This window comes from Tasmannia lanceolata, unplaced genomic scaffold, assembly GCF_043159265.1.
Source record: "Tasmannia lanceolata isolate RefF3 unplaced genomic scaffold, GAP_Taslan_0.1 ptg000005l, whole genome shotgun sequence".
Lineage (NCBI taxonomy): Eukaryota > Viridiplantae > Streptophyta > Magnoliopsida > Canellales > Winteraceae > Tasmannia > Tasmannia lanceolata.
Window position 1 is genome coordinate 8,562,361 of NW_027518682.1, and position 26,423 is coordinate 8,588,783.

The 26,423-nt window shown below is 39.5% G+C and overlaps 1 protein-coding gene and 1 long non-coding RNA gene across 6 annotated transcripts; both read left to right on the plus strand.

Annotated features, from left to right (window-relative positions):
* The first annotated feature begins 1,199 nt into the window (after nt 1-1,199).
* On the plus strand, nt 1,200-8,100 carry LOC143877364 (uncharacterized). Of its 5 annotated transcripts, XR_013250605.1 has the most exons (5): nt 1,200-1,382; nt 3,138-4,807; nt 4,938-5,253; nt 6,200-6,533; nt 7,594-8,100. XR_013250605.1 is itself a non-coding variant. In XM_077379374.1 (4 exons), the coding sequence occupies exons 2-4, from the start codon at nt 3,142-3,144 to the stop codon at nt 6,217-6,219; spliced, it is 2,031 nt and encodes a 676-aa protein (XP_077235489.1). In that variant the 5' UTR covers nt 1,200-1,382; nt 3,138-3,141; the 3' UTR covers nt 6,220-8,100. The 5 variants fall into 5 exon arrangements, 4 of the variants coding, with proteins under 4 accessions (XP_077235489.1, XP_077235486.1, XP_077235490.1 ...); XM_077379374.1 differs by having other exon boundaries at nt 4,938-5,282; nt 6,200-8,100; XM_077379371.1 differs by having other exon boundaries at nt 6,200-8,100.
* Nucleotides 8,101-12,526: 4,426 nt separating this feature from the next.
* Nucleotides 12,527-23,591, plus strand: LOC143876569 (uncharacterized). Its single transcript, XR_013250419.1, has 3 exons — nt 12,527-12,756; nt 22,800-23,150; nt 23,261-23,591. It is a non-coding gene; the product is annotated as an uncharacterized LOC143876569 (long non-coding RNA).
* The last annotated feature ends 2,832 nt before the right edge of the window (nt 23,592-26,423 follow it).

The window sequence follows — 26,423 nt, forward strand, 5'->3', positions numbered from 1 at the left end:
TTCAAGTTTGAAAACCCTAATTTTCAGTTGGGGAAGACGAGGGCATTTTGGTCATTGCTGCCTTGCGGTCTACTCCGTCACGTTAAAAAAACTTCAGGGGTATACTGGTCACGTTTTGAAAGTTAGGGTTAGAATTGAATGTGTTAGAAACTAGAGGGAGTGTGTCTGTATTTTTCCCTAAAACATTTTAATCGATTGGCATCCCAGTTGTTTTCAATAATTTCGTTAACTTGGTGATCCCTACCCAAGTCATGGTCATGGTTTTAAATTTCAACTGAAATCCGAAATTTCGGATTTTGGTGGAGACCGACAACGAAACCACCAAAATCCAAAACGGTCATTTATTTCGGCCGAAATTTTGGAATTTCGATCAAAATTTTGGTTTTTCCGAAATTTGACCCAAAAATTCTATTTTTAAAAAATTAATTTAATATTTCACAGAAATTTCGACCGAAATTTCAAAATTCCAAGGTCCGAAACCAAAATTTTTGAACCTTGGTCATGGTTGACCACTCCGAAGGAATGAAAAGGTGAGAGTTTTAGTATTCAAAATGGAAATTTACATTTGTAACATATTTAATGGCTACAATAAACCTTTTTTTTTTTTTTTGAAAAGCAAATAGTACTATTGCGTATGTGAAAGCCTGACAACTGCAATAAACTCACACATAAAGTTTTAAATTACTCTGGGGCTTTTCCATGGCCACTCAAGTTTTCTTATATACAGTGTATGAAAATAAAAGGGCCATGATTCAAAGGTTTGTTGTCACTCAATTGTCCCTGCCTGTGCCACTTGTATGTGGTCTGATCTGTTGGTCCAATAAGTAACCACAAGTCCCGCCAAATGCCATTTAAGAACAACTTGATTAGATGATCCAAAGTTTTTTTTCATTGATCAAGCCTATTTTAGGGATCCCATAGATTGATGAAGCCTTTTTTTAGGGTTCCCCGTGTGGGCCCCTAGAATTGATCCTCACCATTAATCGTTCCCATATTGTGTGGAACCATTGTGGAGTGTCCGGATGCAAGGAAAAAATATGGGATATTTTATTTTTTTTAAGGAAAATTACATTCCATGGAAAAAATATTCCAGGATCTACTAGGTTTTCCGTGAAAACATGGAAAAAATTCATTCATTGAATTTTCCATGGAAAAGTGACTCGCTTTGCACGTGGAGACGATTTCATTACCACGCCTTCTCCTCGCTAGCCAGCATCGCGAGTGATATGTAATTTATCGCCGTGGTGTTACATTTCCTCGGCTCTTCTTCTCTTTCTCTCTCCGATTCCGATTCCGATTCCTCGCCCCATCTTTCTCGTAGCTCTCTCCCTCTGAGCGCTGACAATAAAAGGAGCTTCAATAAACAGATCCTTCTGAATCAGGTCACTCTCTTTCCCCAATCTCTACTTCTTATCCATTTACATTTCCATAAGCTTTTGAATTAGGGCTTGGTCTGAAATTCTATGCAATATTTCTATCTATGATTAATTCGTTTCTTTGATGCAAAACCTGTTGAAGCTAGTGCCACATAATTTGAATTTCTGACCCCTTTTCTTCATTCAAGTAACCCTATAATTTCATCTGTGGATGGAAATTGGCATTTGTTAGAATTTCTGCCACCCAAAAAAAAATGTTGCTTGTCACTAGTAGTGATAGATTAATGATGATTTGGACATAAATTGGGAAATCTCGATTAGGGATTGCTTTTACCAGCCTAAAATCCCAATGCTTACTACTCAGCTACCCAATGGATCACCAAATCTAGTGCAGAAATAGAATTCTGTTATTCATTGCTGTGAAACAACCAATTAATCCAAAAGCTTAAGGTGTTAGAGTTTCTGTTATTTAATCATTTATACTTCAACACTCCTCCTCACGTGTTGGCCGTACACGTGGCACATGTGACCCCTCTTTTGGGTTGGCCAATATCAAGGAGTTACGTTACACCACGATTTTGAATCAGAAGAGAGATTTCAAGAAATGGCGGGTCTATTCACTCTGTTGGGGTTTGAAACCAGGACCTTTCTTGAGGCATTAGCTTTGATACCATGTGAAACAACCAATTACTCCAAAAGCTTAAGCTGTTAGAGTTGGCGTTATTTAATCATTTATGGTTCAACAATTGCAGACATAGTAAAAAGTGCTATCTAGTATCTAGTACACTTAGAATTGCATGATATAATAGCAAGTATGAAAGGAAAAGCAGATCATTGTCTTGGATCTCTGGACTTTACAATCTAACATTTTGAAGAGTCATTTATCAAGATACACAATCTATTGTCAATGAAACCAGCACAACCCTACAATTCAGTGTTAAAACTAATTTACTCCAACATCTATACTTAAATGATGTAATTCTTTCGTCACCACATTGGGAATGAATGATGTTCTAATTATTGCACATTTTCTTTCTTCATCATTTCTTTGGAGATTATAGGACGTAAGAAATAGTGGAATTCTTGATTAGTGGCTACAGAAAACATTGATGTTGTGAAGATAATTATTGTTGCTACAGTGGAGAGAGCAACATGCTCTGATGCTATGTTGTTAGAGTCAAATGGGATAGTTAAATTGCAAGGGGGTAGTTTTCAAATGAGAGAAATTATTTAGCATAAGTTTAGTCAAGTACAGAGCACCATCCATGCCGATAATATTTATATTCTCAAGCAAGGAAGAACAAGGTTTTCCATGCTTTATGTAGGAGTTGCAGATGTAGAAGTTTAATTTTGAAGAAGTTTTGATAGTGAATTACCCCCCACTATGCTGTTGTACTGGGAAAACGTGTGTATTCACACACACACACACACACACATGAATGTGTGTGTGTCATGTATATTTCTTAAGATTATTACTTGCGAATACTTAGGTTTTTATATCTTTGTTGCCTACCCAAATTTTTTTTTATTTTATATCTTAGTCTTATTATCTGGTGGTGAGCTGTTAGTTTGCCCTGATTCAAAAGGTTGTCTTATCATTTTATGGTCTCTATATCATTGGGGGAATTTTAAGATGGTGTAGAAGGAATTTCTTTTATTATTAATTGTTTAAAGTAGTAGCACTCATCTTTTTCCTTCTGAGATTGACTTTTGCTGCTTGTTAAAAGTTGAAGATGGAGTTAAATTTGTTATGTATTTCAGGACCATGGTCAGAGGAAGAGATGCCTGTTGGGAGCACTGTGTATTGGTGGATGCAACAAGACAGAAAGTTAGATGTAATTATTGCGAACGGGAGTTTAGTGGAGGGGTTTACAGGATGAAGTTTCATCTGGCTCAAATCAAGAACAAAGACATTGTCCCATGTACCGATGTCCCAAATGATGTTAGGGATTTGATTCAAAGCATATTAAATGCTCCTAAAAAGCAGAAGACTCCGAAGAAACCAAAGATAGATCGTATACAAAATGGTCCACAAAATAGCTCTTCAGCTAGTGGTAGATTGCATCCCAATGCTGGATCTAGTGGACAACGTGGCAGCACCTGCCCATCTTTGTTATTTCCACATCCTTCACCGAGTGCACAGCCAAATTTGGATGACGCTCAGAGGCAAAAACACGAGGATGCTGATAAAAAAATCGCTTTGTTTTTCTTCCATAATTCTATTCCTTTTAGTGCTTCCAAATCTGTATATTATCAGTCAATGGTGGATGCTGTAATGGAGTGTGGAGTAGGCTATAAACCTCCAAGTTATGAAAGGTTGAGATCCACCCTTTTAGAAAAAGTGAAAGGGGAAATAAATGACACCTATAAAAAGTTTAGGGAAGAGTGGCAAGATACCGGGTGCACAATTTTTTCACACTCCTGGACAGATGGTAGGTCCAAATCACTTGTAGTTTTTTCTGTTACATGCCCTAAAGGGACACTATTTCTTAAGTCAGTGGACGTATCATCTCATGAAGAAAATGCTTCTTACTTGTTTGAGTTGCTAGAATCGGTTGTTATGGAGGTTGGTTTGGAAAATGTTGTTCAAGTTATCACGGATAGTACAGCAAGTTATGTTTATGCTGGAAGGCTTCTCTTAAACAAGTATCCTTCATTATTTTGGTCTCCATGTGCTTCATTTTGCATTGATAAAATGTTGGAGGATATCGGTAAGCTGGAATGGGTGAGTACAGTCATGGAGGAGGCAAGGAGCCTCACAAGGTACGTATATAGCCATGCATGGATATTGAATATGATGAGAAAATTTACAGGGGGGAGGGAATTAATACACCCAAGAATTACTAGATTTGTAGCAAATTTTCTTTCCTTGAGATCCATTGTGATTCAAGAGGACAATTTGAAGCATATGTTTACTCATTCAGAGTGGTTATCATCTATATATAGTAGGCGATCTGATGCCCAGGCTATTAAATCATTATTGTATTTAGAGAGATTTTGGAAGTTGGCACATGAAGCCGTTAGTGTGTCGGAGCCGCTTGTTAAAGTTTTGAGGATTGTAGATGGGGACATGCCAGCTATGGGCTATATATATGAGGGAATAGAGAGGGCTAAAGTTGCAATTAAGGTATTCTATAAAGGTATTGAAGAAAAATATATGCCAATTTGGGAAATAATTGATAGGAGATGGAATATGCAGCTTCATTCCCCACTACACGCAGCTGCGGCTTTCCTTAATCCTTCTATTTTCTACAACCCTAATTTCAAGATTGATCTGAAGATGAGAAGTGGCTTTCAAGAAGCAATGTTGAAAATGGTTACTGAAGAAAAGGATAAGATTGAATTCACTAAGGAACATCCCATGTATATAAACGCACAAGGTGCTCTAGGGAGTGAGTTTGCTATCATGGGAAGGACATTGAACTCCCCTGGTATGTATCCCAAATCTTATCTTTTATTTTCATATTGACTCTTAAACTCTATAGCTAATAAAAACATATTTGTTAGATTCTTGGAGCGGCATTAAACTTATTTGACTTGTCATTCTTTTATTATACTTAGGTGACTGGTGGGCTGCATATGGTTATGAAGTCCCTACACTGCAAAGGGCTGCAATACGGGTACTGAGCCAACCTTGTAGTTCTTATTGGTGCAAATGGAATTGGAGCACATTTGAGAACATACGCACGAAAAAACACAACAGAATGGAGCAGGAAAAATTAAATGATTTGGTTTTTATTCATTGCAATCTCCGATTACAGGCCATCATTCATAGTAGGGATGGGAAATGTAGACCTGTTATTTATGATGAAATAGATGTTAGTTCTGAATGGCCCACAGAGTCGGAATCTTCATCCCTTCTCTTGGATGATTCATGGTTAGAAAATCTACCCTTTGAACGCAGAGGTAGCCCTTCGGCTTATGAATAATTAATAAATAAGAGAATTGAGCATGAAGGATTTGCTTGCATGCTTTGTGTATGATAACTCATGTTGATAATTGTTTAATTTTGATACAGTGGACATTCACTAATCATTTTCTCGTGTCCTATGAAATGGCATTACATTGCAAATTATTGAGGTCTATTGATCACTAAGATTGTCACTTTTGAGTAAAAAAAGAAACCGAGAAACTTTTATTTTGTTGACTGCATGGCTTGTCAATGTTTAGTTACATAATTAGCCTTCTGTTGTTTATAGGACATTTATTGGTGCTCAATTTAGGTTGTTCATGTGTACTTGCCAAAGTTCATGTTGATCATTCATTGTTTCATTTGCAAACTCTGCTGGGTCAAGTGGTTCTACTACACTTCCCTCTCTTTATATGTTCACCGGAAAGTGTTTCCAATTGCCATGGACATGAGGCATGGGGTGATCATACTTATTGGATTACATTTGAATATGAATGCTTATTATTATTAGTGTTTTGATAAATATGATTATATCTTTTTATCATGATACCAAAGATGATTCATTACTTGATTATACATTTTCACTCACTCGCGTTTTTCCACAAATGCGATTCAATAAAATACTATACATTATCGAGTCGAGGTAATTGTAGTTCTGCTGTAGATAATTAAGGTTGATATTTTGCTTAAACCTTGAATACTGGAACTGTACTTATGGCTGATTCATCTGGTTATCAATTGGGCCTTCTGGTGTTACTTTATCTTTGTGCTCGCTTTTTAGCTTTCTAGCTTCGATAAAACTACACCAGTTCATTTAGGTTCCAAAATCTGGTTTAGTATTCATTTCTTTTTTATTTTTCCAGATTTCTCCACTTTCAGTTAATTATATAAGCTTTTGTCTGAATATTGACAGCTGTTTATTCATTCACATGAGCTGGGATCATATCCTCAAGCAGGTCTTAGCTTGATGCAGGAGCTACAAAAGAAATCTTGTAGGGACTACATTTGATGTTAACACGATGGTTCTCACACCTTCGGGCCTACTTTTGGATTTCAGTTGACCCTCTTCGTCTCTTGAATGATCTTTTGATGAATTATGGGCTTCATGAGCTTTGCTTGCATAAGCTATCCTTGGGTTGAGGAGAGCTCGCCCTCCAATTTGAATCTTCAAGTGCCAAGTCTCACTTTTTCTGAATTTTAGTAGTCCCACTATTGCAAGGCCTATGTGAAAACCACCGACTTTCATTGTAAGTTTGTTCTTCCATGTTTAGTCCTCGATTCATGATAACTAACCATCTCGGAAAAGTTTAAGCAATGACGCTTCCAATTTCTCAAGGTTTCATCGACCACGCATAACTAAGGAGTTACCAATCATGATATTTCCTTGTAGTTTTGCTTTGTCACCCAAAAGTAAAAAATCAATTCTCCTCCTTGTTTTTCAATTGTAAGAAATAATCCCTATCATCCTTTAAAAATACTCCAACTTTTTGTTTGATTTACAAGGAATACTTTTTAGATAGGATAAAATTCTTCAAATCTTGAAAAATCAAAGTTCCTCAAGTCATGAAATTTCCTTCCCTAAATATATTTTCTTCAAAAATCGTACTTGATGCAGGAACAACTTCTATTTCAAGAGACATAATTTCAAAATAGTACTTGAATTTGAGTTCAGCTTTTTTTTTCATTCACATCCATTCTACCTTTTATATTTTCTTCTCTATCACTATCACAGGTGCGACCACTTTCAATTTCGCAGGGCTTATTTTCATGTTTTCTATTATTTTCCAGGATCAAAAGTTTCATGCTTTTTTGAAAAGAGACTAGAGTTGAGAATTGATGTTGATTGAAAATCATCCTTACTATTAATGTATTCTCAATTCTTGATTCTTTACTTTCTTTCATTATCTTTTGCAAATTAAGAGTCGAAACCTCATCTTTACAAGATTTAGGCTTAAAATCTTCTTCTGCAAAAACATGATTTTTTCCCATCAAAAATGTATTTTTCTTTCCGCTATGAGTTGCATCGTGATCAGATTGCCAGGGTCTACCTAGCAATACCTGACATGCATTGGACTATCTCATTTCCTCCTTTTACTTTAAGTCAAATAGAAAATGCATCATAACACGTATCTCGCCTGCTTTGTCTCTCACCTGTTTTTGTTAACCATTGTATCTTGTATAATTGAGAACAATTTCCTTCTTTCAATTGTAACGTCCACCATCACCCTTGAAACGATGTTTTAATTGGATTATCCATCGATAATGGGGTTATATACTTTTTGTCTTGACGTACACCTTGTCCAAAAGATGTCAGGTCAATGCCATGCCTCTCCGTTCAGTCTTTGGAGGTGATAAGAATGTCTCTTAAGTCAAAATGCACTCTCCACCTTGATGATAAGAAAATCATATTGTATGCAATGATCGTATAGAGAAACTTCACTCAAAACTTTGTTCAAGATATTATAGATGCAGTACTTAGTAGAGTGATATGCTTAGGGGTCACGCTTGTGATTTGAGACAAAGAGGTCCTGGATGGGGGATGAGAGGGAAATCATAGAACAAGTGTATTTATCTAATATGGAAATCGCATGATTTCAGTGTTTGAGTGAAGCTTTTGTATTGAGATTAGGATCGGGATTGTATATAAGGTCTTGTAGACCATATCATGTAACTTTGAAGTCTTTGAATAGTGAAAGCTCTTTGATCGCCTTTGTCCATGGACACGGTTACATAACGTGACGAACCACATAAATGTTGAATTATTGATTTGTGATCCAAAATTAGATTATAGAGACTACATATACATCTTTGGCACTGCATGTGTCATTATCAGAAATTCAGAGCCGTCAACATTTGATCCAACACCATTGATCTCGTCAGCCACATTATCAATAGCTGGCTGGAGACTTCTGTATTCTTCTATGAATGGAACACTGAAAGAGTATCCAATATCTCCTTTGTACTAACTATATACTGTGCTGAAGTACAGGATTTTTGACTAACTTCTTAAGTGGTCAATGCTTTTCCAGCTTACATTGTCTACTGAAGCTCAGCAACAGCTCTATAGAGTGCTAATTACACTGATAATTTACCTACCCTGTTTGAAGAAAGCTTGAAAAAAATGGTACTATTGAGATCTAATAGTTTCATTATGGTGCTGGTGAACATGAATTATAGGGTTGGCAACATTGCTCTTGGTAGATTGAGGAATTTTTTATATGTGGCATTGGCACTCAATATTTTTTAAGGCTTTCTGTTATTTCTAGGTATTCCAATTCCTTTCTGATGCCGGATAAAATGCGCGGAAGCTTTGGATTTCCGGCAACGTTGAAAGTTAGGGCTGGATCTTGGATTTGTGAGCTCTTCTTGATGGATTCTTGTTGAAAAAAACTTGAAATTCAGCAAGGGGATGCTGAATTTTAGTAAAGATAGATGAAACCTTGAATTTCAAGGTAAAAAAAAAGCTAAAATTCCATGGAGGAGCTTGATCTCCAAGACCAATTTCTCCCTTGGATGAAAATTCCACAAGAAAAATCCTCTTTTACAAGAGAATTTCTCTCCAAAGTCCACTAGATCCAAGATCTAGAGAAAACTCTCTTCTTCTTTTTTCAATTCTAATTCAAATCAAGGTCTAGTTACAAATGGTGGGAAATGGCCTTTTATAGGCAATTATAATGTAAAAAGACTAATACAACTCTCTCTAATGCAAAATGACTAAAATGCCATAAGTACTAGAAAGATAACGAAAATACCCTTCCTAAGATGCAAAGACACAAATGAACATGTAAAATGCCACCTAACACAAGTAACACAAAGGATAACATCAACTACACTAGTAGAGCAAAGTCAAGGCCGGTGGGCGAAGGAATGCTTCTGCATCACTTTCTTCTTAGGATCATTTTCTTTTGGAAAGGCCTTGCATAAAATAAAAACAAGACCATGATCCATAACAGTCTAGAACCAGAGGATCCTTCTGTAGCATCCTTGACAGTAACTGATATCCCATAGAAGCATCTCAAATTAATTTTAAGTTATTGATTGACAATAGAAGCTTGCATCGTTAAGAACTTTTTTCCGGTTTGTTTCCCCTGCTATGTTTGCAGTTCGATGAGTAGGATGAGAGGGGCACCTTCTATTTACGCGCTGAGTCTCATATGGTATTTGAGCTTTTCATCAATCTCTATTTGAACTCCCTTGCCTTGACCACACTTGAGACTTCCATGGTATGCAGCCCCTGCTACTCTTCTCCTAGAACGAAATTTTGCATGATTTTGTTCTGTAATGCGGCTTGACGAGTCTGGTCAGAGTGCAAGTTTGAAGGGTAAGAACTCTCTAGATTCAGAATCATAGCGAGTATCAGGTAGGGGTGCAACTCGGATTGGGTTGGGTTGGGTTGGGTTGGGTCGGGTTGAAGCCAACCTAAACCCGACCCGAAACTCTAAACCGTCAACCTTAACCCGACCTGACTCTCAACCCGTTGAAGGCTAACCCGACCCAACCCGAAAAATTAATATCTCAACCTGGACCCGACCCTATTTCCCAATTCGGGTTGGGTTGAGTTGGGTTGGGTCGGGTTGACCCGGTTATAGTGATAACTTTCCCCTTCAGGATTTTATGTTCTAAAAAAACAAAACGGAAAAACCCTAAAAAAATTTGAAAATGTGGGATTTAGATGCGAGTCGGGCCAACCCGTCACCTGAACCCGAACCCGAACCATGATTTTTTCGGGTTCAGCCGAGTTGCACCCCTAGTATCAGGTTCTTAGTCTGAGATCTAATCAACCGATTCTTAAACCGCTGTTTGTTTTGGTTTTGAGAATCGATTTTGGTCCAAAACCAATTCTTGGCAAAGTTGAGTGATTGGTTTGGTGTGTAAAATCAATTTTGGGCTCAAATCAATCCTTCATTGCAGAAAAAAAATAGAGGAAACCCGGTGTTGCTGGGATGTCAAATAGATTTGAGTCCAAATTTAATTCTACAACTGCGAAGCAAACACCCAATTTTTGGAAGAAGTGGCTTTGGACTCGAAATCAATCCTCAAAATCCTAAGAAAACAGGGCCCAAGAGAATGGCCCAAAGACGTCCATCTATTGCATATTCATCTCCAGGAAATGCAGTGTTAAGATTTTGTATCTGGACCCAAAACCAATGTGATGGACTGGATTTCTACTCCCGCTGATTGATTAAGCTCAATTTGGAAGGAGCATCCAATGCCAACCGTATCCTTTAGATTTCAATATCACAAGCTTAGTAAAGACATCCTTTCAAACTGAAAATTTCCACTGTAGTAAAGTTATTTGATCTCTAACAGGTACACAATTCTAGGTTACCATATCATTTTCCTTATTTCAATATGCAAACGCCCAAAATGACAAAAATCTCCACTAAAATATGTTAATAAGTTAAAAAGCAATATCCCACGCAAAGGCAACCCAAATTGGGATTTTTTTTTTGACTGGAGAACTGCTTTTACTATCAATTATAAAGGGCAAATTTTGAGTCCTATACGGGGTATGAGTGTGAAACCAAGACCGTTTAGAACAACATCTTGAGCATATTAACATGGTCTTGGTCCCATCCCGAACAGACACACAATGCCTAAACTAAACGACTACAACGACAATGAGTAATAATTAAAAAAAGGGAGATGGTTTTTTAATCCCCCCAAACACTAAAAGTGAACGATGGAGGATCATGAGGTCCTCTATATATGATATAATTTACATGTTTGTAGGCCCTTTCATCAGATAATTTCTCCTGCTTCAGAACACTCAAGCTAACCACTCCTAGCTGTAAGTGTGCCACATATGCTTCAAATACTTCATAAATATCATTTTAATGGACCTTGTTTAGAGTATTATATGGATTTTTAGGATTTTTTTATTTGGTTTTTGATATTTCTATGAGTTTTTTTTTTTTAGTTTATAAAAATGGGTTACTCTTATTTATAGTGACTGTAATTACACTACACTGTTTATTAAGTAATGATTTAAACGGTTTTTGTTATCTTTCAGTAAGATGGATTTTTATATTCATGTTTCTAACATATATTTAAATTGCATTTGTTGGGAAAGCTCATGTTGGGATTATGGCAGCTATCACTTTCGGCTTGAGTGGAAGCTCCTGGTGGGAAAATATGACAAGGAGTACCACCTATAGTATAAGACAACTATTTTTTTTGTTGGAACTGAAAATCTACTTGGAAAACCAGCATGAAGAAGTATCCTCAATAATTTTTTTTGCTTGGTTATTGCTCCAGTGCATTACATGGGGTTGTTTATTTCTTACTAGGGTATTTTATGTAGACTTGGATGTTGGTAATCTGTATTTCTGGTTGTCTGGAAAACCCATTAATTTTGAAATTGCCATTGTTTAATTTTTCATATGATGTACTTATTAGAAGTAAAATGACTGCAAGTACAATTTTCTCGGATTGTAGTTCATAAAATGTCTTATTTTCCAAGTCGGTACTCAAAGCTAAAAGTGACATTTCCCCATCTAATATGTAGATTCAAGGGATTTTCTAATCAGAATTTGAAAGGGACGGGCCTCTACTGGCCTGTTTCTCTGGAACTTGATATCTTTGGACTGAATGAATATGTGGTAGCAGACTGACCAAGCAGTCAGTAGGTCAACACAATGCACATGGTTATTGGACGATGATGGTAAAAGGTGTATATTAAACAACATAATTGTACTTTACGCCCCATTGCAATTCTTAGATATAAAGTAAAGTATTTACATAGTTGATTTCTTTATGAGTTAAGTGTGTTTCTTTATGAGATTTAAGATTTTTCTTTATGAGGTTTAGGACGACGCCATGTATCAGACTAAGTGTGTTGATAAAAGTGTATCGTGACTCAAAATGCCTTTACCTGTAAACCTTTCCTGTGAGGGTATTTTGGACAGTAAATGCCCCTTAAAAGAAATAACACGTCTCGATCATCTATACTACTGCTCTTAAAGCCTGAAGTTTGAAAAAATTGTCAGCCGGTTTGCCTACGCTTTAAAATATGTTACCTCTATACCCTATTGTTACAGGGTATGTTGGTCATTTCACTTGATTTGCTTTTTGCCACGACCTGTCCCTCAAACCCAGCATGCGTCGGAATGAGACGAATTTCTCCCACCACCTGTCCCTCAAACTGCCTTTGATTCATCCTTTATTTCATAGAAAACAATCTCACGCCTCTAGACCCTATACTATTTTCGTGATTTTGTCCCCCCAGTTACCCTTGCAGAAGTGTCCAAACAATGACCGCATTCTCAACCAATCACCTTCTTTCCGCTGGCCTCTTCTCTTGACTTTATCAACCGTCCCACCAGGTGTCTGGCCATCTTATGGATGCTTTGCCAAGTGGGGTTTCGCTGCATACCGTCTGCTGCTTTTTAGAGAACATGCAAGGAGAAGTCCTGAATCTTTTCGGAAATACGGTTTCTGGTGATTTTTGCTTCTACCAAACTGCTCAACGTACTCTCTCTCTCTCTCTCTCTCCATCTTTATCCACTTCATTTCTGTGAACCAGTTGACTTTCATGTTTATGTGGAAACCCAAACAGGGTGGGCATTTAAAAATCCAAGGTGCAACTGCTCCATATATCTCAGTTTAGTTGTTTTTTGTTACTCTGGTCATTATCTGAATGTGGGGATTTTGGTTTCAAAAGGAAAATCCATGGGCTGTATCCTTAATTCACCAAATATTCGGATTTGACCAAGAGTTTCAATTTAGTATTCAGATGGGTTGGACAACTTCGCCGTTGTGCATTTTATAAATTTATTTGGATCTTATTTGCGTGCTCAAATAGGTTTGTAAATTCGATAATTTGATATTTTTATGGATGTGGAAAATTTTCCTTGTTATAAAGATTATCAACAGATTTTTTTTCTCCTTGCAATTAAGTTCCTGTAAAGTTTCTTATTTGTTCATTTAAATTCATTTAAATTAATTTGTTTAGTTTATATTTTCTAATTAATTTTTTTAATTCAAATGTCTGTCTTTTTAATAAAACGCCAAATGCAATATCCAGATGTCAAAATATGTGGTTTATAAGAAGAGATTATGTATCATTCAAGTGTCGGGACGAGCAATATTCATGTCATGAAAAGAAATGCCTACAGTAAGTGGGTATTAAATTTGAACTCCTGGAAAATTATGTTGCATTTCATTTTTTCTGACAAACCATTACATGCTCAGAAAATTTGTTATGAATTTTTTTTGTATGAAAATATTAAAATGTTTTTTAATTGGGTACTGACTTTCGAGTGACATAATTTTCAATAGACAATGGTTTGTGGAAACTTCTATTACTTTTTCCCCTTTTCTTCTTAGCAGCTTTGAAAGGAGGATGAAATTTTCATGAAGTTCATCTAAAAAATGGGAAATGCCCATGGGTAGTGGGTATTAAATGTAATCTTTATAAAAGTGGTGCTGAAGAAGCTTTTAAACTTGAAATATTTATGGAGTGCTGCACAAAATTTATAACCAAGTTGGATCCTAGCCTTATCAAGGCAATGCTGAGTTTTAAGATTTTAAGGCTTGTCCACAAATATACAAGTCCAAGGCCTCTGATTCCAAATTTTAGAAATCCTCAATGAAGGTTGTGCCCCCAAATGGCAATTGTGTGTACATCCAAAGAACAGAACCTTGGGAATAGCAGAACCTTGGGAATAGTTTTTGGTTTTACAATTTCAATGGTTTCTCAGCAGAGTAACATATCTAGCAATACATGCGAGTTCATTGCTTATTTTATTTCCTTCCAGTTTTCTGTGTGTATCCTGTGTGTATCAGACAAAAAAAAATATGTTTGACTTGAAATGATCATATTACTATCCTCTTTTTACATAAGATTGATTTGGTTCTATCTAGCCACCTTCGTCTTTGGTTGTTGGGATTGAAACTCAGTTTTCAGTTGTAGGTGGGTGTCATCCTTTGAGGGTTCTTAAAGGATGACACCCACCTTCGTCAGAGATCATGTTGTCAATTTATGTATCATCTTCGCAGTGATATCCTTCCATACATCTTTTCATTGAATTTGTGAGGTGAAATTACAGTCCAACGAATGCACTTTTGTGACCTTACCTCTTGCATCTGTATCTTTATTGTTATAGTACTTGTGTATGTCACTTGGACGATGACATTGGCAGAAGATTTAGATTTCTTCTAATTTGGTCGGCAGGTGAGTCTCTCCCAACCCTCTCAATCCTTTTAGCACGGTGTAAATTGTTGCATTAAAAGTTTAAACCTGCATGATTTATATTTGGGATTGAAGCTCAATTTTCAGTTGAAGGTGGGCGTCTCATTTGAGGGTTCCATTTTTTATTCATTTAATTGTGGGTTTGCAAAGATCATGTTGTTCGACTATGTATCATCTTCACAGTGATCATCCTTCTATCCATCTTTTTATTGAGTTTGTGGAGTGAAATTACAGTCCAACGAGCAAGCTTACCACTTGCATCTGTATCTTTATTGATATGGTATAGGCATGTCACATGGATGATGACATTGGCATCTTGGAGTGTAATGGAAATGCCTGGAAGAAATGCAGCATCTTTAGTATCTTTTGTAACAGATGATGATACAATGTAATTGCATAAAAATTAGTATATGGGTCGTCGGTACGAGATTGCTTCATTTCCTTCTAGGTTTCAGACCAAAAAGCTGCATTAACATGAAAGCTACCTACACGTGCAAGGAAGATGGAGTCGTTAATGTCCTCAATAATGCATGGATTGATAGAAATAGGGGTTACTTCGAAAGTACTACTTATAAGGCCAATCCTTAATGCAATGAAGCCAAAGTGAAACTCTATGTTCCTCCTTTCTTATCCATAATCCCTGTGATTGGAGATTAGTGGGTTTTGTGATGCAGCCCACACCCATGAGGTTGACAAGTTTGAAGCCCAGATGAACCATCCTAAGCAAGTGAGAAGGTCAGCCCGCATCCAAGCCCAACACAAGGTCCATGTCCAACTTGAATCCATTAAGCATAAAGACCACCATGGACACACTGATCGAGCTGGAGTCCCGCATTAATGAGTCTGACCACTTTTTGGAGTCCGTTTTTGGACCTCTAGATGGACGAATCAGAGAAAATGCTTAACTAGGAAGTTGTAGGTCTTTGCATTATCTTTCCAACAGATATTCATGGTCTTAATTTGGCTCAGTGGTTGAAGAGTTATGGCTATTTTGGTAGACTGTGTTTGCTAGCTTTGACTAGTTAATGTGTTTAGAGTTCCTAAACTATTAATGAGGTATGTGAGTCCTTAAACTAGTTAGTGGACTAGTTTGAACGAATTTTCTCATGCATTTCTCTATTTAAAGAGTATCAAACATATGTAATGGAGTTAGTTGAATATTTGAATGAAAATTTGCTTAGTGCATTTTCCCTTGAACCTTGAAGAGTTCTTCCTTGAAACCTAGAAGAGTTTCACTCATTCCTTGAAGATCAGGAGCTTTCCCCTATTGTTTGCATCCTTGAAGAGTTGCAACCATCAATTTAGAAGAATTGATGTGACCTATCTTCCTTGGCAACCTAGAAGAGTAGCCATTGAAGTTATCTTTCTCTATTTTGCCCCGCTCTATTTCCAGAAACCTGTCCATTCGCATTCATCCACTTCCATCACCATTTCAAGCCCTTTCCAGTATTTTTCTGAGCAAACTTTTATCAGTAAAGTTGTAGATCTTTGAGTCCTTAAAATTTTGGCTTTTGAATCAAGTCATTCCGACCTATATCGAGGGAGATACGCTCATTTTACCGAACTTGCGCAAATCTGTTTTTCTTGAATCCGAATTCTTGAGCATTTGAGTGTGTGTCTGTCACTCTCCCGATCCTTAGTCCAAGAAGCCTTGGAGAGGCTTGCATCATTTTGGTATCAGAGCTTTGGAGGAGAGGACAATGCCTCCAAGACAAGCCCAACGTCGAGGTGGTAGAACAATCCCCTTGGATGAAGTACACACACTTGCTGAAAACTTGCAGCAGCATATGCAACAACAAATAAATGATTTGACTCAAGAAGTTGAACGTCTTCGTGCTGAAGCAAACAATCCTCCACCCCATTCCAGATCCGGAAGAACCAATGGTGATTCTTCTTCTTCAGAAAGTGTTCAATCTTTGCGACAAAGTAGGCGCTCTCAACCCCACACACAAGGTGTTCGAGAACCGGATTGGGAAAAGGAAATCAAGAGAGACATTCCAGAATTTATAGGAACTAATTCCCCTGATGAAATCATTGATTGGTTAACACTTGTGAATGAAGTTTTTGATCATAGAAATGTCCCGGAAGAGCGTCGTGTTGGCATCATTGCCATGCGATTCCGAGGCAAGGCCATAGCTCGGTGGAGACGTGAGAAGCAAACCCGCCACTCTGCTGGTAAGGATCCTATCACTCGATGGAGAAAGATTGAGGACAAGATCCGCAAGTACTTCCTTCCCAAAGGTTATAAGAGGGATTTGTACCAACGGTACCAAAATTTGAGGCAAGGTACGCGATCGGTGGAACAATACACCAATGAATTCAATGAGTTGGTAATTCGCAACAATATTCAAGATCCGGAGGAGATGCTCGCGAACAAGTATTTGGGAGGCCTTAAACTTCATATCCAAGATACCCTTGATGTTCTTGACATCTGGGATTTGGGAGATGCACACCAAAGAGCTCTCAAGGTGGAGCATTCACGCTCTCGAAAGTAACAAGCCACATCCTTCACAAATCGAGCAGTTCAAGGTTCGGTTGGCACCACCAAAGCCGGAAACACAACTGCACACACCAATAGCATTAACAAAGCCTCTGTCCCGTCCAAGGGTTCTAATCAACCCCCTCCTACCGGTCAAAGCTCTACAACCGGTATGCGTTGTTATTCATGTGGTGAGATAGGACATCGTGCTAGCAATTGTCGGAAGCGACAAGCGGGTAAAGCATTACTTGTGGAAAATGAATCTGATGATCCGGGTGAGGAAGAAACTGATATTGACCCAAAGGATGATGAGAGTAACTTGGAGGATGAGCAAGTGCTTAATGCCGATACCGGTGAGTTCCTTATAATGCGGAAAATTTTTCTAACTCCAAAACAAGAAGCTGGAAATCGTTGGTTGCGCAACAACATTTTCCACTCAGCATGCACTGTTTCTGGAAAGGTATGTCGATTAATCATTGATTCCGGATGTTGTGAAAATGTAATTTCTGAGACGGCGGCAAGCAAGCTGAAATTGGAGTTGAAAGAACATCCAACCCCTTACAAGATGTCTTGGTTAAAGCGAGGTATGGAGGTAACCGTTTCCAAACGTTGTCTTGTCAATCTTTCTATTGCTTCCATCTACTTTGACAAGATATGGTGTGATGTTATACCTATGGATTGTAGTCATATCATCCTTGGCCGTCCATAGCAATTTGATAAGAAAACAATCCATGACGGGTATCGCAACACTTACTCTTTTGACTATGGAGGAAATAAGATTACTTTAGCACCTAGTAAAGAACCAATTCAAACTCCTTTAGTTGAAAACTCCACATCCTCTAATTTTCTTGTGATGAAAGATATAAAGAGTGCTATGGAAGGGGTTAGTGTTATATACATCTTACTTAACAAGTCCGATATTGGAGATGTGGTTGCACCAATCATTCCGAACCAAGTCAAGCCTCTTTTGGAAGAATTTAAAGATATATTTCCATTAGACCTTCCCCCCATGAGAGACATTCAGCACCAAATTGACTTGCTGCCTGGTGCATCTTTACCCAACCTAGCTCACTATCGAATGAGTCCAGTGGAGCATGAAGAACTACAACGGCAAATCATGGAACTATTGAACACAGGTTTCATAAGGGAGAGCCTCAGCCCATGTACCGTTCCAGCCCTTTTGGTGCCGAAGAAAAATGGCACTTGGAGAATGTGTGTTGATAGTAGAGCCATCAACAAAATCACTATCAAATACCGCTTTTCGATCCCTCGTCTTGATGATCTCTTGGATCAACTTTTCGGTGCCACCATCTTCTCAAAGTTAGACTTAAAGAGTGGATATCATCAAATCCGAATCAAGCCCGGAGATGAATGGAAGACGGCATTCAAGACCAAAGATGGACTATTTGAGTGGCTAGTCATGCCATTTGGATTGTTTAATGCACCTTCTACCTTCATGAGGTTCATGACACAGGTTCTAAAGCCGTATCTTGGACGTTTTGTGGTTGTTTATTTTGATGATATTTTGATTTTTAGTAAGACTACTAATGAGCACTTGCAGCACCTTCAAGATGTGTTACGCTTGCTAAGGCAAGCACGCTTATTTGCAGCCCCTGAAAAGTGTTACTTCATGGTGCCACAAATCCTATTCCTTGGATTTAACATTTCAAGAGAAGGGATTTCAGTTGATGATGCCAAGATCAAGGTGATCCAAGAATGGCCAACCCCAATAAACGTGCATGAAGTTCGAAGTTTCCATGACCTAGCTTCCTTCTACCGACGATTCATTGCACACTTCAGTTCTATTGCTGCCCCACTCACTTCTTGTATGAAGAAAGGTGTTTTTGAGTGGACCATTGAAGCCCAAAGAAGCTTTGAACAACTCAAGGAAAAGTTATGTACAGCCCCGGTCCTTGCGCTTCCCAACTTCGATCTCATTTTTGAGGTTCATTGTGATGCATCCGGAACCGGCATAGGAGGAGTTCTAAGTCAAGGAGGACGTCCCATTGCATTCTTCAGTGAGAAGTTGAATGGTGCCAAACTCAAATATAGTACCTATGATTTGGAGTTTTATGCCTTGTTTCGCACACTTGAGCATTGGAGGCAATACCTAATCCATAGAGAATTTATTTTGTACACTGACCATGAAGCATTGAAGTACATTTCAGGTCAACAAAAGCTAAATTCTCGGCGTGCAAAATGGGCGGAATATCTTTAAGATTTCACCTTCAACATCAAGCACAAGGCGGGTGTACAAAATCAGGTTGCCGATGCTCTCAGCCGAAAGAAAAGCTTGCTCAATACCATGCGCACTACTGTGCTCGGCTTTGACTCATTCCAACAGCTATACATGGAAGATGAATACTTCTCCAAACTCATATCATATGCTCAAGATGATAAGCTTGCTGATTTCACCTTATGTGATGGTTTTCTCTTCAAAGGAAATCGCTTATGTGTACCAGATTGCTCTCTTCGGCAAAAGGTGATTGGTGAGATACATAATGAAGGTCATTTCGGTCGTGACAAAACTCTCCAGCTTGTTTCAGCAAAGTACTTTTGGCCACATCAGAAACGGGATGTACATCGTTATATTATGAGATGCCGAAATTGCTAAATTGGTAAGGGACAAATTACAAATGCCGGTCTCTATTTGCCTTTGCCTATACCACATGCACCATGGGAGGATATATCCATGGATTTTGTCCTTGGATTGCCACGGACACACCGAGGAATGGATTCCATATTTGTGATCGTTGATAGATTTTCAAAAATGGCACATTTCATACCTTGCCGAAAGACTATGGATGCCTCACGCATTGCTAGCTTATTTTTCAAAGAAATCTTCAGAATGCATGGAGTACCAAATACCATCACTTCAGACGGAGACACGAAGTTCCTTAGTCACTTTTGGCGTCAATTATGGAAGAGTATTGGGACCACACTGCAGTATAGCACTGTGTTCCACCCTCAAACTGATGGGCAAACCGAAGTTGTAAATCGATCATTGGGAAATTTGTTGAGAACCTTGATTGATGACAATCCCCGCTCTTGGGAAGACCGCCTATCACTTGGAGAATTTGCTTACAACAGTTCGGTGAACCGTTCTACAGGTTGCAGCCCTTTCTTGGTTATCTATGGGCAACAACCCAAGTCAGCACTAGATCTTGCACCTATTCCATTTGCTGAAAAGCCCATTGCCCAAGTTGAAGATTTTGTATCTCAAATAAAGCTTATACATGAAGATGTTCATCGTAAGCTGGAAAGTAAATCTGAGACCTATAAGAAGGCTGTTGATAAGAGGCGTCATGAAGTCATATTTGAACCCAGAGATTTTGTTTGGGCTTACTTGCCACCAGAACGTCACCCCGTTGGAAGCTACAACAAGCTTAGTGATAGAAAGCTTGGTCCACTTGAAGTACTTGAACGCATCAATCCCAATGCGTATCGTCTCAAGCTTCCTTCCCATATGAAGATACATGATGTGTTTAACGTCCGCCATTTGACACCTTATATGGGAAATTCCACTGATGATGATACCTCGAATTCAGAGACGAATTCTTTCAAACAATGGGGGAATGATGCAGCCCACACCCATGAGGTTGACAAGTTTGAAGCCCAGATGAACCATCCTAAGGAAGTGAGAAGGTCAGCCCGCATCCAAGCCCAACACAAGGCATATGTCCAACTTGAATCCATTAAGCATAAAGACCACCATGGACACGCTGATCGAGCTGGAGTCCCGCATTAATGAGTCTGACCACTTTTTGGAGTCCATTTTTGGACCTCTAGATGGACGAATCAGAGAAAATGCTTAACTAGGAAGTTGTAGGTCTTTGAATTATCTTTCCAACAGATATTCATGGTCCTAATTTGGCTAAGTGGTTGAAGAGTTATGGCTATTTTGGTAGACTGTGTTTGCTAGCTTTGACTAGTTAATGTGTTTAGAGTTCCTAAACTATTAATGAGGTATGTGAGTCCCTAAACTAGTTAGTGGACTAGTTTGAACGAATTTTCTCATGTATTTCTCTATTTAAAGAGTATCAAACATATGTAATGGAGTTAGTTGAATATTTGAATGAAAATTTGCTTAGTGCATTTTCCCTTGAACCTTGAAGAGTTCTTCCTTGAAACCTAGAAGAGTTTCACTCATTCCTTGAAGAGTAAGAGCTTTCCCCTATTGTTTGCATCCTTGAAGAGTTGCAACCATCAATCTAGAAGAATTGATGTTACCTATCTTCCTTGGCAACCTAGAAGAGTAGCCATTGAAGTTATGAAATTTTGTGGGTTTTTATTGTATCATACTTTTTTTCCTTCTTTTAAACAATTTTGAAGCATAATTTGATCTGAGTCTTTTCCCTTTGTTTTCAATTCTCATTTATGGCCTTCTCTTTTGTTTATTTTGATTGTTTAGTTCTTGCATTTTATTTTGATGTATTGTCTGGGTCCTCCGGGATCCTTCAGAGCTTTGTTGATGATGGGTGCATCCATTGGGAAGGTAAAAGTTCAATATTATATTATTTCATGTTTCGAAATGAAGATTCAATTCGTAAAATATGACCATAGGATTTAAGATCATATTTGATCGCTCAAAACAAATCCTTAGTACGTTTTGAGTATGACCATAGGATTTATCCTTCGCTTAAATCCTATGGTCATACTTGATTATTTGGGCATGCTGCAGCTGTTTTTGCTTCACTAGATCTTTCTATACAAGTTCTAATAAAATATTGTCAAATATATAGCACAGTAGTAGGTACCTTACCATTTTTTACAGTTGCTAATTGTGATCCCTACAATAGATTCTTATATGGTTATTTTTTGTAGTGTAATTGTGTACAGTAGATATTCTATATTGTTATTTTTTGTAGCGTAATTTGTGTACAGTTGATATTCTTATATGTTTATTTTTTGTAGTGTAATTTGTGTTGGGCTTGTTTAGACAAACACAAAGTTGATTTTGAATGTGGCTTTTCTTAATCATTCTTTTTCTTCGCTGATGTACACTTATTAATAATCTTGATTATGCTGTGATATCCCCACCAAATTTAGGATTCTATCTTGCATATTTAAGAAGCCTCTAACCAATTGTAAGAAGGCAAACTACTAATGAGAGTTCAGATTTAATGTTTGTCTCAAAATTGAAAAGCTCTAACTAATTGTTGGAATATTACTTATCAATTCCAATTGAAAAGCTCTAACTAATGTATTGCCCATTAATTTTAGAAGAAACCTAAAAAGCAAATAGACATTTTGTCCCTTCTTGCACTCCTTGATAACATGCCTTTCCAATGAATCTTTTTTTTAATGGTATTCCAATGAATCTTTATCACATAAAAACCAAATAGCATACATTAGTTCCCTGTTTCTTTTTATTTTCAGAACCACTTGTATGTCCAAAATTGATTATTGGAGTGAAGTGGTAATTTTGAGTCCAATAATAAGTTTTGGGCTCACAATTGGTTGTCAAAACCCAAAGCCAACAGGGCCACAGGAAAATTGAGTGATGTTGCTATCAAGTTTGATTCACTTGATATAGGTTTGTGTTCATTGATATATATTGGGCCTTCCATGTGGATCACGGTAGCCTTAATAACCATTGGGGAGCCCTACACAATAGCCCTGGTTCCTTTATTGGTCATTGGGCCTCCAACGTGCTACTGTAGCTTTCTTAGTAATTGGACCTTAAATGAGATTTTTCTCTTTTATGTAATTTTGAAATTTCGTATATGTTAGCATCTACTCTTAAGAGATTCCATATTCTAACTGGAACCGTCTTTCACATATAATTTTTGTTCTCAAGGTTTTGCTTACGGGCCTCTTATTTTTCATTGACTTGCGCAGGGTGGGCGGAAATTGAACAAGGTACTAACATTTCCCTATATTTTGGACCTTTGTAAGTACATGAACGAAGCAGGAGATGGTACCCATCTATACAATTTCTGTTCATGTGCATGTTCATGTGGACATGTTGAATGCTTCTCTTTTTGGCCATTACATATGCTGTACCATTGACATCTGTGGGAATTAGTACAGGAATACTGACGGTAAAGTAATTGATTTTAAGAAACTTATCAGGTATATTTTACTTTTAGATGCTTTGTTTTCTTGGGCTCACTAATTACTTTTCTCGGGTCATGAAAGTAGACCTAGAGGAGGTTCTCTTTGGGAGCATATATACTTCTATATAGCCAGGTAATATCACCAATTATCCTTTTCACATTTTCAGAATATCCATTTCCTATTTTCATAGAACACACAAACATTGAACAAGCCAAATTTCACAGAGTTTATGCTTTATGCAGAGTTCTATTTTATTTACCTTGCATTCAACATATGGGGCGATCAACTAATGATATAACAGATGAATTGGCAAAAGCAGGTGCAGAGAAGGCGGGAGTAGAATTTTTTGAAGGATTCAATGGGCTAATGTTAGTAGCCTTTGGGGGGCGCATGTTAGGCTGTTAATCACGGATCTTTGGCAATTTGTCTGTTACAGACTTGCAGTGTAGTTGCCCTTGAGTGGCTTTTGTTATGAGTCACATCTTAGTCGATAAGATGATTGAAAACATGTATTTTATCTATGGAATGGAGTTGTTACAAGATGCTCGATGGAATAAGTATGTTCTTTCCACTGACTATGAGGGTATCTTGAACATCCATGATGGGGTGTGAAAACACCAGCCTCTTACAGGCTGCCACCTGTCCCAGAGTAGGTGAGGTCCAGCCTCTCACAGGCTGCCACCTGTCCCAGAGTAGGTGAGATCCAGCCTCTCACAGGCTGCCACCTGTCCCAGAGTAGGTGAGATCCAGCCTCTCACAGGCTGCCACCTGTCCCAGAGTAGGTGAGATCCAGCCTCTCACGGGCTGCCACCTGTCCCAGAGTAGGTGAGATCCAGCCTCTCACAGACCACCACCTGTCCTGGACACCTGTCCAGGACACCTCAACAGATCTCCCCTATAAATAGGGGACTAAAGCTCAGACTAATGGGTAATGCTAAAAACCCTCTTCTCCCTAAAAACTGACATTTCCCTTCACTCTTGCTCATACTGACTTGAGTGTCGAAGGACCTGTCCGGAGTAAAATCCGGTCTGGTCTTCTGACCTTGTTTGCCTTGTGCAGGACTAAGCACTCACCACAGAACTCATACTCAACCTCCCTCGTCACTCGCTCTCAGTTCTTACGCCACTGCTGTACCTGTTACCGATTTTTGGTTTAACAGATTGGCGCCATCCGTGGGACCAAGAACTAAAAGCTGTTCTTACATATCTCACTTACAAAAATGGCAGGGCGCAAGAGTGCGCGGTTAGCTTCTGCGCAGAACGACCAAGCCGCGCTACCTCGCAGGACCCGGAGCGGTCGAATCGCCTCGATGGTAGTGGCAGCATCTGCCGACCAAAGCCTTTCTCGCTCGGAGCATCACAATCCCGTGCCCACCTCGGAGCAAGTCCAAGCCCTCTTCCAGCAGATGACGGCCCTTGTTGGTCAGTACCAACAACTACTTCAAGCACCCCCTCCACCTCCTCCAGAGGCCCCGCGATCTGCCCAAGGAGTCCACAGGGGAGAGTCATCACGTCATGGGGAGGGCAGAACTCATCACTCCGCTAGACAAGTTTATCGCCCCATAGTGAGGCACGCCCAGACAGAACCTCATCACCGCGAAAGATCGCGGTCTCGCTCCACGCAGAGGCGCCGGCCTCACGAAGATCGTTTGCCACCGGCAAAATCTTGGCCTCGTCGTAGGAGTCCGGAAAGTCAGTCCGGTTCTGCGGCAAGCCCATTTGTGGGAAGAATCAGGTCCCCAGACCGCAGAACGGATCCGCTGCTACAGAGAATGGAGGAGATGAACCACCGAATAGAGGAATTGGCGAAGGATCAGAGCCGGCCCGCCTCCAGAGCGTTCTCAAGCAGAACGCCGTTCACTAGTGATGTCCTGAGTGCTCCAGCACCCAGAGGATTTAAAATGCCTGCCGTCCCTCAGTACGACGGCACTACCGATCCCGTGGATCATTTGGAGACATTTAGAACAATGATGCTCCTCCACGGCGCCTCCGACGGCTTCATCTGCAGAGCCTTCCCAACGACGCTCACTGGCGCGGCAAGAGACTGGTACTCCAGGATCAAACCAAACTCCATCAACAATTTCGATGATTTTGGAGTGGATCTGATCCGCCATTTCATGAGTAGCCGTAGGCCGAAGAAAACGACTGCATCCCTGATGGCCTTGCGACAGGATGATAATGAACCCCTGAAGGTGTTCGTCCGCCGCTTCAACAGGGAGGCACTACAGGTGCCCAATTTAGATCCCTTAGCGGCTATGAACGCACTCCTCACCGGTGCAAGATCTGATGATTTTCGTCGAGCGGTGGCTCGGCAAAATCCGCACTCACTGGCGGATCTCATGGCCGGGGCAGAAGAGTATATAACAGTGGAAGAAACACTGGCAGCTCTTAATTCAAACCGGAGGATAACCTCTGAAGAGAAGAATCTGCCTAAACAGCGTAGGGAGGATAAACCTCCCAGGAAAGAGAAGTCTCCACCCCCTCAGAGAAGAGAAGAGAACTTCACACCTCTCAATACCTCTAGAAAGCACATACTGGCGGCGATCAGTGAGGAGGAGTTTGTGAAGTGGCCACCTAGAATGATCTCCAAGGGAAACAGAAGAGATCCTTCAAAGTACTGTCGGTTTCACAAGGACCACGGCCATGACACAGAGGATTGCTGGCAGCTCAAGGGAGAAATTGAGCAGCTGATCAGCCGGGGTTATTTGAAAAAATACATCCAGAATGACGGCTGCACCCAAGAGCGCAAAGGAAAGAGTCCCCAGGGCCGTAGCCCTCGAAGATCACAGCAGCCCCCTCCTCAGGATAAGACTTCTCAGGTCACCGACGCGCAGCCTGAGGCACCCCGATCTCAACCAAGGGGGGTTATCAATACAATCATGGGCGGACCAGCCGCTGGGGGCACCTCCTCTGCTGCTCGAAAAGCATATGCACGGCAAGTTAACGCCGTTCACACAACCAGCAAAAAGTCAAGAACGGAGAATGAGATCTCCTTCTCGGACGCAGATCTGGACAGCCTTATTTTGCCCCACGACGATGCATTGGTTTTAACCATGCTCGTTGCTAACTGGGAGGTAAAGAAAATTCTTGTGGACAACGGGAGCTCAACGGATATTCTATACTACCATGCCTTCGAGAAAATGATGATAGGCGACGACCGTCTAAGGCCGGCGAACTCAGATTTGTTCGGCTTCTCCGGAGAGGTCGTAAAAGTGGTAGGACAGATCGAGCTCCCTGTTCTTGTCGGAGATTCACCATGTCAAGCGTTCGCCATGGTTAACTTCCTGGTAGTGAAGGCCACCTCGGTCTATAATGCTATCTTGGGACGGCCTGGCCAGAATCTGATCCGAGCAGTCGCCTCAGCCTACCACCAAAAAATGAAATTCATAACCCCTAATGGCGTGG

Bases quoted from the DNA above. Each gene is read 5' to 3' on its own strand.
- LOC143877364 (XM_077379371.1), top strand. From the start codon at position 3,142: ATGGTCAGAGGAAGAGATGCCTGTTGGGAGCACTGTGTATTGGTGGAT. The intron at 4,808-4,937 runs GTATGTATCCCA...TATTATACTTAG, and splicing joins AAGGACATTGAACTCCCCTG to GTGACTGGTGGGCTGCATAT. The intron at 5,254-6,199 runs GTTAGAAAATCT...GAATATTGACAG, and splicing joins CTTCTCTTGGATGATTCATG to CTGTTTATTCATTCACATGA.